The 17,511-nt window shown below is 41.0% G+C and overlaps 1 protein-coding gene and 1 long non-coding RNA gene across 2 annotated transcripts in view; both read right to left on the bottom strand.

Annotated features, from left to right (window-relative positions):
* Positions 1-5,312: 5,312 nt before the first annotated feature.
* Positions 5,313-17,511, bottom strand: part of cyth3b (cytohesin 3b) — a 17,102-nt gene continuing 4,903 nt past the window's right edge. Inside the window, exons 4-13 of the mRNA XM_019868720.1 lie at positions 14,481-14,547; positions 13,539-13,657; positions 13,141-13,221; positions 12,183-12,295; positions 10,758-10,906; positions 10,296-10,407; positions 8,497-8,573; positions 7,469-7,540; positions 6,338-6,492; positions 5,313-5,428 (exon numbers count right to left, since the gene is read on the bottom strand). Of these exons, the coding sequence (XP_019724279.1) occupies positions 5,356-5,428; positions 6,338-6,492; positions 7,469-7,540; positions 8,497-8,573; positions 10,296-10,407; positions 10,758-10,906; positions 12,183-12,295; positions 13,141-13,221; positions 13,539-13,657; positions 14,481-14,547 (1,018 nt within the window). The 3' untranslated portion in view covers positions 5,313-5,355. The remainder of the gene's footprint in view (positions 5,429-6,337; positions 6,493-7,468; positions 7,541-8,496; positions 8,574-10,295; positions 10,408-10,757; positions 10,907-12,182; positions 12,296-13,140; positions 13,222-13,538; positions 13,658-14,480; positions 14,548-17,511) is intronic.
* Positions 7,134-7,460, bottom strand: LOC109515134 (uncharacterized). Its single transcript, XR_002168120.1, has 2 exons — positions 7,249-7,460; positions 7,134-7,197 (listed from the first exon to the last, which is right to left on the bottom strand). It is a non-coding gene; the product is annotated as an uncharacterized LOC109515134 (long non-coding RNA).

Raw genomic sequence — 17,511 nt, 5'->3', positions numbered from 1 at the left:
AGGGGGTGGTCGCTACTTCGCGGATTTTCGTTTATCGCGGGTGGTTTTGGTCCCCATTAACCGCAATAAACGAGGGATTACTGTACTTTCACACAAATGGAAAAAAAAAACTAATGCAGATTATGGAGTTTGTTTTGAGTTGTGAGCATGGTCACAGGGCGAATTGCACTCGTATCTCAAGGCACATCAAAAGTCCTGTTAAAAACTAACAGCTCTGAACTGTACTTTGGCAGTGGTTCTTTGGCATCCACATAGCGTCAGTTTAAGAATCACTTGCTCCATATTGTTTTGGGCGAAAAGCATGGAGACTTCTTTCGGGCGTGTGCATGCGTGTGAGGAGAGACGTGTTCTAAGCATGAACGAGAACCTCTGCATGATTCACAGTAATCCCTCCAACATGGAGGGAGCATGCCGTTGTCCCTTTTCTGTCCGGATGGTGCGCTTTCATTGTTTGCTCCGTCTCGCTGTCAGGTAACCCGAAAAAAAAAAAAAAAATCCAAACTTTGATAGAATTGCTTCTGTTGGCTTTTTGCTGCCAAAATGGAGTCATCTTGGCTTCCGGTAAAGCCTGTCAGCTTGAGTTATTGAGTGTACGGAAGTTTTAACGGCTGGCAAATTTCACATGAAATTCACTTGCGTAACGATTTTTGCAGCTGTCACGTGGACCAAAATTAGGACGCCGACATGTCTCACATTGAGAATCTGTCTAGGAAGGAACTCAGAAATGCCGTCAGATAAATCAAATGTGGAGCTCTGATTCGCATTTTGAAGGTCAATAAAGCTGAATGCCACTTCACTAAACTTTGCACACACATTTGGGCCTGGCAAAAAATTTGCTGTTTCATACACGATTAGATTTTTATTTCCTTTTACTTTTGTCTTTTGTTATTATTTATTTATTGATTTATTTTGTTTTGTGGTATTTTATTTTTATGTTCATCTTATTTTATTTTGTTTTATTGTATGTTATTTTATCTTGATCTTCATTTTTAATTCAAATTTCCTGTTTTGTTTGGTGGCAAGCAGCTCACCTGTGACGCTTAAAAAGGCCAGATGGAAAATGACCCGCTGGATTATTACCGGTACATTGGACTTGATTTTCTTTTATTTTATACCACTCATCCTGCTCAGAGGAAAGCTGGAGCCAGACAACTAGTCAGTTATGGTTCATATATTTATGAGGTTGAATTTCTGACAGTTGTTATCATAAATTATCAGTATTTCAAAAAGAAGACTGGGAATGAACAGGGAATTTATACAGAATGTATTGTACGCAAGTTTAAGTCTAAGACATGCAAGCAAACTTTGAAAATTTGCATTTCGGGCTTCAGTTGATTTGTGAATGGCACTTTATCCGTCCGTCTAATAAAACAGACCGATACAAATTCAACATCTTGAAGCTTCTCTATGCGTTTTCAACCATTAAAATCCCAAGTTACAGACTAACCTGCTCATGTAAAAATAAATTCCCATGATTTCCCAATGTGCAAGTTTAGCATTGTAAGATGCCGCAAGAGGCTCCAAAGTCAGAAGCACGGCCATGTTTGTTTGTCTCTCGCTGGCCCACCCGACTCGTCTTGTTGTTCCTCTGTTCTTTGCGCTAGAGCGGATACTGTGTATGAATAAAGTATAAAAAATATGCACCAGTGTGTGTCAGTGTGGGGCTGACTTCTTTCAAGGTGTGTTTGGACAGGACTCGTATTTTCGGTCACTCAAACTGGAATTTTCGGGTTGGCTTGGGGGGCTTTCAGATCTTTTTACTCTCTTCTCTTTTCCCACTGCGTATTGCAATTGCCTAGTTTTAATATGAATTATATGGGACAATACTGGATGGAATATATTGGTTTGTTTCATTGCTGTTTTCTTTAAATTACTATCCTAGGCCTAGATATTGCTGATACTGCGTATTGTCTATAGCAATAAGAATTTAGTTAACTCTATGCTGAACAAAAAAATAATAATAATCGTCCCTGTTTCTTTCAGTCCTGATACTCAAATGAGAACTTTCAATCACAATGATTTGGAAAAAAAATGAAGTTGCTTGAGATGGGCCAATACACATTTTGTGCCGTTCGTTGTATGTATCATCAGATTTCATTGGAAAAATTCATTTTGAGAGCCTGTGATGAGACTCCACGGCCCCTAGAGGGCGCCTTATACCCACATATGTCAGCGAGGGTTTTTATGGTTGATGGGCCGCCAATTGCGACTTGAAAACATAAAGATGAGAACAAACATGAAACAAATGTGAGTTTCTGTTGCAGGTGTTAATTTATGGAACGATTATGAAACAGAATTGAAAAAGTGGGAATCACTCGACGTGTGAATCATTCGACGCGTTCAAAAAAAGGTTCGAAAATAGAGTTGGTACAAAAATATACCAATCAGGTACATTGCGCTGAGCGAAAACATCTAGATATGATCTTATCCCTTATTTCCATTTTTCTCTCGGTGTGTTGATACGTTCAATCGCTCAATCGGTCATGTAATCAAATCAATCAGTGTCAACCTGTCTTGCCTTCTCTAGCACCACTTCCTGTCTGCTGCTTGTACTGTGACGTCAAATTGTTCCCTAATTGTTTCAAAGCGACGCGGCAGCGAGTACGCGTCGTCCGTTGGTGCCAACTCCTCGCGATGCGCGCACACGACAGTACGTATAATTCATTCATGAGCGCTCATTACACATGCAAATTATGTAGGTCAAAAAAATAAATAAATAAAACATGCCCGAATCATCAACACATCTGCTGCAAAAGCTTGCTTTATGTAAGATAAACGTGAACATGACCCACCGTAGATTTGACGCAGCATAGAAAAGCCAACGCGACTTGGGATCTCGCGAAGGGGCAGGAAAAAATCATCATCATCATCATCTTCATAAAATAATAATACTGTGCCGTGAATCACAAGGCTTCGCATTAGAATTTACAATCACATAGAAAACCAGTGACTTTGTCATTTTTAGACATCTTCATCCAGGATATTACCATCATCATCATCATCATCATGAAATATACCTTTATAATTATTAGCATCAATGTCACACCAAGCACCATTGTCTTGAAAATCACAAATGCTTGCCCGCGCCACGCGCACGCGCACACGCACACATCAGTCATGGCTTTTTTTTTTTTAAACAGCGGCGTCACAGTTCCGGCTCAATAATAAATCTCAATTTTTTTTTTTATGATTATATTTTAAGGCTTTTTTTAAGTCCACCCAGACTGATGCAAACAACAGAAAGCTATACATTATGTATATATATATATATAAACTTAGGCATACAATGTTGAACATTTACAGGTGGTGTCAAACCGTTTCACAGAATGAAAATAAATACTGAAAAAAAATTGATAAGAAGTCAGGTTATAGTCCGATAACAACACAAAAAGCAAGCAAAGGTTACAAACCCAAACACGTTACAACAACGATGGCAAGTGGACAAATAAACAAACAAACAAACAAAAAAAAAGCTTAGTTGGACTGGTGCCCTCAACTGGGCTGCTGTATTAAAAAAAACTTTGCAAAAGACTTCCGAGGCGTATTAAGGCCACACTGAAAAGACTGGGGGGGAATCTTGTTGAGAATAAAGTTCTGCTAGAAACCACGAAAAAAATAAATATGGGAAAAAAAATGTAGCAAGTTTGAGAAAAAAAATGTACAAGAATGGGGTGTCATGTACAAGAATGTATCATTGTATTTTTTAAAGGAAAAATTAATTAGGGAAAAAAAAGCAGGGAATTTTGTTACGAGAGTGGTTTTTTTTCGGGGGGCGGGATTTTACAATACCATTTTTGACCACAACATGTACCATAAGGTGTAACTTGACAAGATCGCCAGCAACATGTTTGGTCTTTTATTCTCAACATTGTTTTCCTGAAAAAAAATTTTTGTTTTGTTTTTGAAAAGTTTGTTTTTGTTGAAAAACTATTTTGTTTTGTACTTTGTAAAATCACAACTTCCATTGAAAAACTTGGTTCATTTCATATAACTTTATTCTTGTATATATATATATATAGCAATATTACAATTTTCTTTGAGTGGAATTACCTTATTCTTCCAAAATCACAATAATTAAAAAAACATGAGTATTTTATTCCTATAAAAAGATTTTTTTTTTACTGTTCTTATAAAACTACCACTTCTTAATCGTGATGATAGGGTATGAATGTCGAGGTAACTTGAGTGTTGTAAAATAGCAATTTTAGTCCAACTTTGCCCTCTTTTTGTTCTAAAGAAGAGCGTTTTCCTCTTACAAAACAGTTTTCTTGCCCTTTTAAGGGGTAAGTAAGTCTTGTAAAATATCATTTATTTTCCTCCAACTATGATATCTTCTTCTTTGTAAAATTAAAATTTTATTCTTGTAAAATGTAGCTTGTATTAAAGCTTGATTGACATGAAATAACTTTGTCATACTTACTTTTATATTTTGCTATGTAAGGGCTGTATTCCTGGTAAATTAACCATATTCTCATTTAAAAAAAAAAATTCTCATAATATACCGGTAGTAACCTTCGCAGAAAATAATTTAATTTAATTCAATGAGCTCTCTTTTTTTTTAATCTATAATATTCCAACTTTATCAGAGTAAAACAACAATTTCATCCTTGGAAAAAAATGACTATTTTTTTAAACTGATTTTATGTTAACGTCGTTATCCATGTAAAATAGTGACACATTAAAAACCGGCAACATTTTTCTTGTTTCTCGTAAAATTAAGAATTTATTGTCATAAAACAACATTAGAACTTCATTGTAAAATTTCACATTTGACGACTGCATATCAGGACTTTTTCTGGTGGAAATGATGGCTTTGTTCTCAGAATGTAGTATCAAGTATTGCTTTTTTTTTTCTTTTCAGTGTAACCCTAAAAGTTCTTGCCCGCCTTTAATACACAAACGCAAATCAAAAATATGCACAGTTCATAATTGTCTTGCCCTTCACTAGTAGATGAAATCAGTCCAGCTGACTCAAGACTCTTTTTCTCTATTTTTTAAAAATTTTAACCCTGCACACTTGCTGAGGTTCCAATCTGGCAGCTCACTTGCGCGCTTACAAACACGTCGCGCGATGGGCTCCCACATGCAAGTGCACCTGAAACATGTTTGAGCGGAATGAGGCGAGGGAGGAGAAGGCGTGCACGTGCACCAAAAAGTCCTCGTGTGTGTGTGTGTGTGTGTGTGTGTGTGTGTGTGTGTGTGTGTGTGTGTTCGCGCGCAGCTGGCCCCTCTTCCAACGGTGTGCATCCCAATTGTCCACCCGCTCAAAAACAACAACAACAAAAAAAAACATCACATCACCGGTTTTGGTCTTGCGGTCTATGCTGAGGTATCCGACGTCATCCGGGCGCCGCTTCACTTTTTGTTGGCGACGCGTCTCTTCCTGGTGGCGAGCATGTCATAGAAGGGGTCTCTGCTGATGCTGGCCCTAGAGATAAATAAGGAGGCAACGTGAGAGGGAGGAGTGGGCGGGGGAGGGTCTCCCGCATCTTTGATATGGAAATGATGCACTTACAAACCCTTGCTTTGATTAGATGAAGAAAAAAAAAAAGGAAGAGTTTGTGCAGTGACCTAGTTTGGTTTCCATGGTTTCCTCCTTGTTACTCGGCGGAAGTGAGGCGCACCTCCGGCCGACGCGTGGAGTCAAACGCAATCACATGCGCTTTTTTGGCGCCCTATTGTGCCATTTTGTGGGCAAACAATGCCTGTAAGAGATGAATCGGCGACGAGCGAGTAGCGAAGCCGTCGGGAATTCACGGAGGGGCACGCTTTCACGGCTGAGAAATCCTGTTAACGCCGGTGCCAAGCAAGAAAGGGGATCAACCCCCCACTGGGCGTAGATCTCATTCGCTTCACAGCGCCGCGCGACCAATGTTGAGCGACAACGAGCTGCGATCAAGTTTGACGCAAAACACGACGACGCTGGTCAAAAAATGTTTCCTGGATTGTTTTTAAATCAGAGATGCAAGTACACTTTCCTACATTTTTTTTCTCGAGCTAGTTAGAAATTAGTAATCCCCGCAAGTGTAATGTTAACAAACAAAATGCCATAGACAGGCGAACAAAAAGTATCAATCTTGCGTTGTGTTGTCACACTTTGAGCACCGGATATTTGAATACAAAACGCAGCCTTAATGTTCAAATGTTGCTCTCAAGTGGCTTTTTACTTTTTAGGAATAAAAGTTCTGTCTCATTTAGATGCGCATTTGAGAGTTTAACCCTTTTGTGCACCCTGTGACCTGATAACATGATAAGCTGTCCATTGCAGTAACCGCTGTCCCTGAAAGGGTCATGATCCATTGCAAGTATTTCTCGATTGTTGCAATTTTGGTCTTACTTGATGGATTTGATCCACTCCTCCTTCTCCTCGGGCGTGGGCGCCGATATCCGGTAGACTACGTGGTTGCCTTCCACCACGCGGCCGTCCGCCTCCGTCTTGCAGGCTTTGATCACCTGACCCTTGTGGTTCGGGTTGTACAGCTCGAAGCAATTCTGCAAAAGGGCAACGTCAGTCCCGCAGGCGCAAATACGACGACTGTACCATCATTTCGCGGGAATAATACGCAATAAAAAAAATAATACATAAGATCCAAAATATTTGCCCCCCCCCCCCGTCCCATATTGTACAATAGGTGATTAAAAACAATTTTTTCACATTTTATCGACATTTACCCGTTCCTAGATATTGTTGCGGACATTTTATTTCCTGTTTCTGGTGTGGTCGCAGCAGTGCAGCAAAATAAGAGCTTAGTTGCCCTTATTACATACCTCTTCTCAGCACTGGCTTTTTGTATGTTCTGTGAGCGTTGGTTAGCATTGCAACATTAGCCACTAGCCGTTTATAGCGCTTTTTTATGAACACGTAAGGGCATGTCGTTGGCCATTTGCATACTGTACAGTCAGCTAACGTCGTAATAACTGTAGCTTCTTGCAAAGTTATTACGGGAAGGTGAAGAAATTATGCTGACATTTACTTTCTGTACGTGAGGTTTTCATAATGTCACGATGCGCTATTATATTTTTACGGCCACCAGATGGTGCTATTACACTGTCTTTTCTGAAGTATTTTAGGGCAGCACACCTGTAGGCAAGGTAGTGCAGGCCTCCAGACTATCCATCACTATTTTTTTTTTTCGAGAAGCACAGTGGGCGTATTATATAAGTGGGGCATTATTCACAGGAAATGACAGTAATGACCTTTTTCAAGATATAAGTGGGGCATTATTCACAGGAAATGACAGTATTGACCATTTTCAGGCACTTCACTTGATGCCGACATTTTACATTGAGATCTCGGGGGATCCCCGTAATTGAGCACATGTTCTCTGCACATGTTCTCAACAATTGTCACTTTCACAGTGATAATTGTTACATTAATTGTTAACTTGAAATCCAGAGTGTGATGACTCCAATGTTGCCGCCTCTGCTCGTAACAGCAAGCGTTTGGCCAATAGAGGGCGAGACTCACGGGCTTCCTGGGCTCCTCCACCTCCCTGATACTAAGGTTCTCCAGGGGAATAATCCCACGGGGCTCCTTGTCCTGGAACATAAAGTGGAGCAGCACATGAGATGATGACTGTGTTTTGGCGAGGTGAAATCAACCCGGCCCGTTCCACCCGCTTCCATTAGTGTGCCATTGAACAAGGCACGTGATGAGTCCGAAACGATAGCTAGCAGGCTAGCGAGCGTACAGTGCTGATGTAACAGCTCATGACGACACGCAGGCGGTGAGACGCTCATTCACGAACACGAAAGCAGGCATAGCTAGCAACAAATTACAGTTTGTTTGTTGTTTTGGGAAGAAAATAATGTGAAGAGAATTCATTCAAGCCATAATCATGAACACTATAGTCTGTGTTATACTGTAATGGCAACATTTTGGTGCTTCCAATGCATGTTTTGTTTTGTTTTTTTCCTTCGGAATTGGTAGTGCCAGCCAATCAGTCCTCTGATTGGTCAGAGCAAAACCCAGTGGCATTTGTGGTGAGTATGCTCTGTTTTTTTTTTTTTTGGGGGGGGGGGCATTGTTGTCATTTGACTAGACAAATACTTATTTTGAACAGCTGAGTCTGTATACTGAATTTTCCACACTCGACGCTTCGGTGTATAAGGCGCACCTTCAATGAATGGTGTATTTTTAAACTGTTTTCATATATAGGGCACATTATAAGGTGCATAGGTATAATACGGGCTGTTGTTGCATTATGCATCCACTAGAAGGAGCTATGCTAAAGGAGATCCAATATTATACAATAAAGCTTGCAGCTGTAACAAAGCACTGTACATTTAAAATACTATGTTCAACAAATTAGAATATTGATCCATATATACAAGGCGCAAGGGATTGTAAGGTGCGCTGTCATCTTTTAGGTGTGCTTTATAATGTGGAAAATACAGTAATTTTAATGTGATAGTGGTGACATGGAAGTCCCCAATGAACAATGTGCGCATTGTTGTTGTCAGTGCATCATAGTAAGAGTTGTGTGTCCACGTCACCGTTGTGTATTCAAAGTAGTAGAGGCAGTTGTCTGTCAGGATGAACCACCTTCTCTTCCAGGTTTTCACTCTGCCTCCTGAGGGGAAGACCAACGGCAAACAGTAAGTCACAAAGTGGCCAACCTATTTTTTCCAAAATCAACTTTATTTCTTATACTATTTGGAGTTTTGGAAAAAAAAAAGATTGGAAAAACTTAAGCTGCAAGGGGCAATGAGTGTCTCTGGACTTTTGTAAACGCCTCCATTCAGAGCCAAACTCCAGTGAAAGCATCCGTATAGGTGTTTGTGTGCTTCGACCCAGCTTTTCCACTTTGCACTCCAGCATTTCCTTCCTGTTTTCTTGGCGCCTCACACTAAGCCAACAATATCTGGGCCGCAAGTCACTTACGTTCCAATAGAATCTGGCTGGCTATTGAAATATAGCGCAGACAAATTTCCGCTCTGCGTATCTAGCCATTTATCCGCTTCACATCCTACGGAGGGGGTATTTTTAGAAAACTGTCACCTGTAGCGCTGTTGCTCTTGCACAGACGCTCTGTTTAGACTGAAAAACACATAAGGGTCAATAACAAGAAAGGCAATGATGCTTCCAAGTATGGAAGGGGCAGCGGGAAACATTCCCAACGTATGACGTAAACGTCAATGCGATCATGTCTAAATTACACTCACATGGGGAAAAAACAGGATATAGACGACCAGGTTTTAACTCTATGTTAATGCACACACACTATTGTGACCAGTCTAAGGATTAGTAATCCTCAATTTCATTCTGCAGTCCAAAATAATGAATTAAAAATGTCCTATTTATAATGGCCCAATTTCAAACACAGAGATAAATTCCAATAGCGGCCGGGGGTAGTCATACACTCAACTGCAGATGGGACATATTAGCTTCTTTTAACATTTCATAGGAATTAAAAGTGGATTTTATTGCAGTTCAAAAAGTTAACTGTGTGCCAATGCGAATATATTCCCGTTGGGCTTTGTTTCATTCTCTTGAGGGGAACGCAGAGACGCTTATTTGAGGGAAAGGTTTATTTGTCACACAGTGACAAATTGAGTCACAAGGTTGGACTGCGCCGACTTGGGGAAATTGGTATTTAACCCTTTCATGCCCCCTGTAACCTGCTAACATGATAAGCTGTCCATTGTAGAGACCGCTGTCCCTGAGAGTGTTAAGGTTTCCAACATTTAAGTCATGGAATAGGATCCCTTTTACAACATTCAAAACACATTGGGGTCAGTGAGATGATGTTGGTTGGATGGTGCAACCATAACTAACAAAATAAAATGTTTGTAAAATGTCCCAAAATAAAGGATGGGGGGACTACTGATACCAGGTATCAGCATGGGATCCGATGCCGGGCTTAAAGCTGCCCATACCAGTCATTAGTCAAACTGTGTGTCATTGGTTTAATAGAAATTTGACATAACAAATGTACTAGTAGTATCGGTTACTTGGTATCGGTATCCATACTCAGGTTACTAGTGGTATCAGTTACTTGGTATCGGTATCCGACTCAGGAATTTAGTATTCGTACTAGTAACGGATGCCTAGGGAAAAAAAAACATTCTAAACAAATTGTAAAAAAAACTACTTGTGCATGTGCAGTGACATTATTTAGTGTGGCTTCATCGTAACATGCTTGAAATGTTGCGATTCCCTCTCGTTTCTCCTTCACTGTCCTCTCGACTGTGTCCAACGGGTAGGACAGAGTAAAAAGGTATTGATTCAAAAGCAGGCGAGTGACGGGTATTGATGAGAAGAGGAAGGCCAGGAATTAAACGTGGCCACAAACCTAATTTGAGCAGCCAGCCCTCCCTGTCTGGATTGAAGAACGTGTGCGTCAGGTCGTTGCCGTCATCCTCCGGGATCTTAAATGGTTCGCTTTTGATGCTGTCGTACAAATTCTGCACAGCAAAAGAGCGAGAAAAAAAAAAAGCCACGTTGACTTCACATTGACCGGATGAGAGCAAACATCCATCCAAGGCAGTGCATTAAAGACGACATTGACAGACTGCGTTTCCCCTTTCAGGCCGCCGAGCAATCATGCTTCATATGTTACTGCTTTGATTTAAAGAGCACGTGGCGCCTGTTTTTCGACTCAAGTCAGGACTAAAGTACACAAAAACAGTCGCGGAAGGGTGGCTGGACCTGCTTTTACGTCTCGGTGTGTTGCTTCACAACCTTCCGTGGGCTTTTATTGAGGAACATTGGACGTGATTTCAAAGGTTTGTCATTGATGGTGGAGGCCCCTCACCCTGAGCAGCTCTTCCGGGAGGTCTCCGCCTTCGTTGATGCCACGGTTCATGGAGATGAAACGCTCCACGGGCGGTTTGTCTCGGACGTTGGGGTTGTGCAGGCTGGTGTTCAGCATGATGATGGCGAATGAAAGCACGTAGCAGGTGTCTGTGGAGGTCAAACAGGCATATATTCTTTATCATCTGCAAAGAAAAGAAATGACTAATTACTGTAGCTTAGTTGTCGAGGTCTTTTTCAGTGTTCCATCATCAAATGTACGTCTGCATGTATTATACGGCACCTTGGTGGCCAATGCACACAGTACCCACTGAATTCATGATTAATGATGATGAAAATGTTTAATTATTTCCATAACTTCATATTATTATTGGACATGTTTATGAAGTTCTTTACAGTAGAGTGCATTTTTATTACATTTTGTTGGTGTGGTTTTTTTTTAGGAGCCGAAACAGATTAATGGTATTTCAATTCACTACAATGAGGAAAGATGATTTGGGTTACAAATCACTGGAGTTGCTGGTCTGATCACTGAAGAAAAGTTCAGTGGAAAGTCAAGGCGCCACTGCAATTGAGTGTAAATTTTCCCTGAAACCACATTTTGATGAATTTTCTTCAACGCCCACTTTTAAAACCCAAGTACAGAAACAGTCTGGTTACAACCCCCCCCCCCCAAAAAAAACTACCAATCATAAGGAAATTGAAGTATGTGTTTTAACAGTGTTAATTGTTGCTGGGATGACAGGAGCAAATAATTTGAAGGACAGAAATCACTCTTTTCTCCCCGCACCACCCGACTCACTTTAATCAACAAACAGCTTGTTGCTGTTGCACTCAAACACACTTGTATTGATCTAGTGACACCGTATCACTTACTCCCTCCCTCCAGCCTGCCTCCACACATCTCCTCCGTTCGACACTTCCGTCAATCGGCGCTGTCGTTTGGAACCCTGCGTGCGCGCTGGCCGTCTCGACGAAGCCGATAACTAAAGACTGGATGTGTTGCCGCGGAAATGCATCAATATTCATGACCAGAACAAGCCTGCCCCACTTCGAACAGTCATTTGTGTAATGATAGGAGGCAACGGGGGACGCGGGACCACTATTGACCCACCTCGATCGATTTTTTTTTCACTGTCTAGAGACATATGATGCGGTTGATGATTTTGCTGTTAAAACGTACTAACAAGGCAGATTGCCTGAGAACGTGTCAATGCTGAGAAATATTGTTGGCTGTGTACTTGCGGTTAACACGAGCTCATCTGTTGCACATCCAAATTAGCAAACCAAAGGAATATTGAGGAACTCATTCGTTGTGTGTCGGAGTGAAGGGAGCAGCGCTGATGTGGGGCCAAGTAGGGCTGATGGCCCGCTGTCATCAATCCTGGCTGACTCATCAATCAACCACAGTGCGTGTGTGTGTTACCTGAAGACTGGAAGACGCCAGGATTGCACTGACAGTATCTCGAGGCGAACGCCTCCATCATGCGATCGATCTTCTGCGCTTCGCCAGGAAGTCTGAAGCTCCACAGGAACTGCCTGCAACGCAAATACGGTGGCAGCGCGTTTGAATGAGAGCGCGGCAGCAGATGGCCCTGTAAAGTCGTTACTTTTATCATCGGTAATAAACGGTCATACATTGGACGGGCGCCTTTTAAATGACCTCACCGACATTTGTGGCTCGTTTGAATTGATTCTCGAAAGGACAGCCTGACAAAACATTGAAAATGGGATGAAACTGTGGAATTGGACGATAGTATCGTGAGCGTAATATTCCATGAACAGCATGAAACACCAAAGCTGTACTTCTAAGAGAGAAACGAATTGCTTTACGAAAGCAAAAAAAAAAAAAAAAAAAAACCTGAAAAATAATTGTTTTTCAATTATTTTTCAGTTTTTTTTTTTTATGTCTCATAATAGATGCATTTAGTGGCCACAGTATTAGGTACACCTGGAGTTCTTTCAGAAAAATGACCATTCAAAGATGGCACAAAACTGCTGAACAATAGTTCAAGTACAAGAATTTGTTTTGTTTGGGTTTTTTTTCCCCCCCAAAAAAATTCAACTCACTCAAATTTGTAGTATTGATATTGAAGATCCCTAGCTCCCAGTCTTCACCAAAAATGAGGACGTTTTCACTGTTGCAATATTTTTGGAGAGGAGTGTCGGATGAGAATGTGACTCTCGGCGCAGTCCGCCCAAACTGAGCTTGTGCGTCTTTGTTAACTTAGCAGGCTGCTTCCTGCTTCACGAAGGGTTTGTACTTTTCCAATTCTGGGCTCAGTTGCATTGCAGTGATTCAACAGGAGCAAATCGATTCTGTGCGAGTGATTGCCAAGCGGTGTCCCGTGGCCCGTTCGTGCAGGCCCTCGAGGCAAACTCACCTCAAGGCTTGGACGAGGTTAAGATCTGCGAACTCGTGAAGCTCCACAAACGCCTGGAGCACCTTGATGTTGAAGTCATCCCTGAGAGAGCGAGCGAGAGAGAGAAACCGTCACATCCACATTCACACTGCACTTGATTGCAAATTGAAGGCATCTGTACTTTGGGGCTGGCTGTTCTTCAAAAAACAAAAGTAACTTTTTTTTCCAAGTGTCTTTACTTCTGGTTAGGTGCAGGGTGCATGTACATTTTTGCCACCTTGCTTGAAATTGCACCGTCAATATGAAGCACGATGTTTTTTGGCTTGGCCCCTCGTGAATCCGCAACTAATTTTTCCGGAGCATACCGGATGTGACAAAGTGATGACGAGGAGGATAAAGAATGCAGCTGGAGGACTCACCGCTCCCCTAAGTAGTCCCCGATCACCGTCTTGTTTAGCCCCTCGCCTTTGTAGAGGAATTGCGCAATGTCCTCTGGCGTGTTCTGGAGGAGATCGTTTTCCAGAAGGAACTGGATGCCCTTCAAACCCAAGAAAAACGACACTGGTCAAAAAACTCTTTTTAATCGCTTTGTGTGCCTCTCAATGTATTTTTGTCGCTGATTTAAAAAAATGTCTAGCACATCAGGTTTTTGAGACATTTTCATTTTTTTGTTGTTGTTTTTGACATGTAAAAGCGTTCGCAATACGGATTTTAACACATATTGTAATTTATTTCTATGATGTTTAAATATGACTCTAATATAATGTGCTAGAGACAAAACAAGGGCAGATTTGGAATCAGCGCAAAAAAAATAATAATAATAATAAAATAATGCCGAAAAGTTTACTTGCATCCCAGATTCAAAAGTGTTCTAAAAATGTGTTGGTCCTCGTAATCCTAACCTAAACAAACTGTTTGGATCAAATTTGAAAGACGGTAAATTTTATTTTGAAATTGATCCAAAATACACAAATATAATATACAATATAAAGTATTCTTTTGTAAAGGTGCCACAAAGTGTCTGTCCACTGAATCAGTTCTCAAGTTGAACCTTGAAAGTGTCCGTGCCATAAATGTGTGCTTTTTTTTATTTTGTTTTGTTTTGTTTTTTTAATGGGACAGTGGTCACAGTGTATAAACACTCCCGATAAGGTTTGTGTTCCTGACACATGTGCACGGGTTATCATAAACATTCAGGATTCATCATCCACATTATGAGCTCAGGCAGGCGACTAATACAACTTGAAAAGATCTACAATGCATAATTTGACCGAAACAAAATATGAAGAGGACATTTTGTTGGCTCAGGTCCAAATCAAGCCGGGTAGGTGAGAAAGAATCATTTCAGGGCATTTGCTGACCTTTTTGGGGTCCATGTTGAACTTCTTCCTCCCCATGGCGATTTGTTTGTTTCGTTGTGTGGTTTTGCTGCGCAGAAAAACAAAGATGCAGCCATGACGTGTTTGGTCAACTGTCACCTTGTTGGCCAGCCAACCATGTTTGTTTAGGATCGGTTTTAATGGAGGCGCTCCAATAAAAGCCCCAATTTGCACGAGCTCCAACGGGGAGGCTTTCCACCTTGGTGCAGGTCCCTCATGTTTGCTCGCAGCCAAACAAGTCCTGAGCGGTTTGGCTGCTGCACCTGGGACACGAGACCTCACTCCACCTCATCAACCAATCAGATGAAAGCTTCTGAGGCTAGGCGCCTAGCTAATGTTTAGTCTGGGGGATTACAACACACGCGCGAATACAATCCGTTCCTCACTGTTGCACACACACACACACACACACACACACACACACACAAACACACACACATACACACACACACACACACAGACACACACACAGACACAGACACACACACACACACACACACACACACACACACACACACACACACACACACACACACACGTAACCACAGTAAAAAGCGGGTAACTTCTTATTGTGGGGACAATGGTTAACATTCACGCTGCGGAGCATCTTTATTTTTCTTCTTTTCCGTCCATGCTCACTGAACACTATTTTCTCTTTTTAGGCAGTTGACATGCTCTTGTCAGTCACAAGCATGAAATGAAATGGAGCACCAATGCAACTTATTTAACAAATTAAAAAAAAAAAAAAAGTGAAATGCGTACATATTTGACTTGTATTATTTTCAATGAATCAATGAACCAAATATTGAACAACATAAGTGATGATAAAATGAATGAATAAATGCATTTGAACTTCAATTTAACCCCTTTCATCCACCCGGTAACCTGATTACATGATAAGCTGTCCACGGTAATAACCGCTGTCCCTGAAAAGGTTTAAGAGGAAAAAAATGGTTACATTTTAAAACCCATGTGCTGCAGTCGATCCAAATAAGTTTATATAACGCAACATACAATTTTACAAAAATTGTAAAAGTATTATTCCTGAATATTTATTTCACTTTCAACCACTCGACATGTTCAGTGGCATCAGTGCTATACATACACATGTAGTTCTGATTTCTTTCTTTGTATTTTTGCCCTCTATGGACAATAAAAGCGGTATTGTGCTATGACCAAAACATAAATATAAATCTATATAAATAAAACATGAATTGGAATATTTCATATCACACACTTTTTATGCTGTGTCTTTGATTTAAAGATGACAATACGCAAAAATCTACAAAAATTGTAGAAATTGTAACATATGGGGTAACCCATGTGTTACAAACATCGTAGAAATTGCAGCACAAGGGTTACTGCAACAAATATTATAAGTCTTTATAATGATTTCCGGTGGTTCAGAAATGTTGACTTTGGAGTGCACTTATTAGATTGAATATGACTTCTTGAGGAAAATGTTTAAAAGTGGACATTTGTAGAATGTGGAAAAACAGTCGGCAGGATGTTCTGAAAGAGCGGAACATTGTCATGTTGGAATGTTTTGAATTCTGGAAATGTTGACACATCACGAAAGTGAATGTAAGATTCTGAGCCTATCCCAGCTGAGTTTGAGTGAGAGGCGAGGGACATCCCTGGACTGCTCGTTTGCTAATCATGGTCACATCTCCAAAGAATTTAGAGTCTCTAATTAACATAATAAGCAACCAAACACGCAAACACTAAGACAACTGAGATTCAAACCCGGGACGACCGTAATTATCATGACCATAAGTTGGATATAAAAGTCTGAAATTTTCTCCAAAATGGACGGGCCGCCTAATAATGCAGGTCTCCTCGTGTACACGCCGAGTTCCAAAATCTGGGAATGCTGTTGTGTGACTTCGTGACATCTGCCTTGCTTATACAGAGGAAAAGTGGATGTAACTGAGGACAGCAGGCAGACGTGAAATTGGGAAAGGTAGGTGTGAAAGAGGACCCTAAAGCAGCAACATTTGGCGGATTACAAAAAAAAAGCTGGCCATCTTCCGCTCTTACTGCAGTAAAGAGTGTCATGTTCTTCATTACATTTAACAAAGACGATTTCTTGGAGATTTGAATCCTGTATTTTGCTGCTCTGTCAACTTCACTTGGTTTCCGTGACCAACTGTTATCTCAACCAATCCCTTCATTCCTACATAGCCAATTGGGCTACGGCAAGCGATGAGGGACAAGCATACTATGCATTTTTTGTAACACAACAAAAAGATTGCCGACGAACATTATTCCAGCCCAACCATGGGACGAGCTGCCGCTCACTTTCGACATCTCGAAGCACCACACTGTAGAGAAGAAGGGGACCAGCACGGTAGCGATACGCACAACGGGGCGCGTGAAGTTGGCTTTTACTGTTGTGTTTGGTCGCCATGGTAATGGACAGAAACGGCCAAAGTGAAGTTGCGAGCGGCGTGGGAGTGTTGGTGAACACAGTTTTACTAAGACAGGGAGGCAGCGCCGGGCCATTGTGACTGGATTGTTGATGCTTGGGCTTGCGCTGTTGTTCAAGTTTACTCAAAAGCCGGCATCATTTCTGAGGAGCCGCACGGCAATGAGACTTCAGTAAAGTACAACCGAACTCAGTTTTGCTCCCTGTGCTGTTTTAAATAACATACGTTAGCGTGCGTGCATGCTATCGTATTTTTTTTTAAACTAGCTTAAGTTTGACCACACCTGCGTCCAATCATAAAATGCGTCTCGTGTATGTGTTAAATATAGAAATAGCACCCATAACTGACCCCAGGCCTTTTAATACGGTGCGTTGTATGGTCGGGAAAATACGGTACTTGACTGTGAGGCAGATGTGCTAACCACTCCATCACTGTGCTTGTCACTCAAATTCAGGTTGAAATCCATATTTTACAACTTCTGATCTAGCATTATATAATATCTGTCATTTTTCAAAATCATTCAGCTCTAATAAAGAAGCATGACTTTAAAAAAAAAAAAAAATCTGAATAAGGGGGAGGATTGT

Source organism: Hippocampus comes, unplaced genomic scaffold, assembly GCF_001891065.2.
Source record: "Hippocampus comes isolate QL1 unplaced genomic scaffold, H_comes_QL1_v1.1 scaffold98, whole genome shotgun sequence".
In the NCBI taxonomy this organism is placed as follows: domain Eukaryota; kingdom Metazoa; phylum Chordata; class Actinopteri; order Syngnathiformes; family Syngnathidae; genus Hippocampus; species Hippocampus comes.
This window is presented reverse-complemented; position numbering and strand designations above follow the sequence as displayed.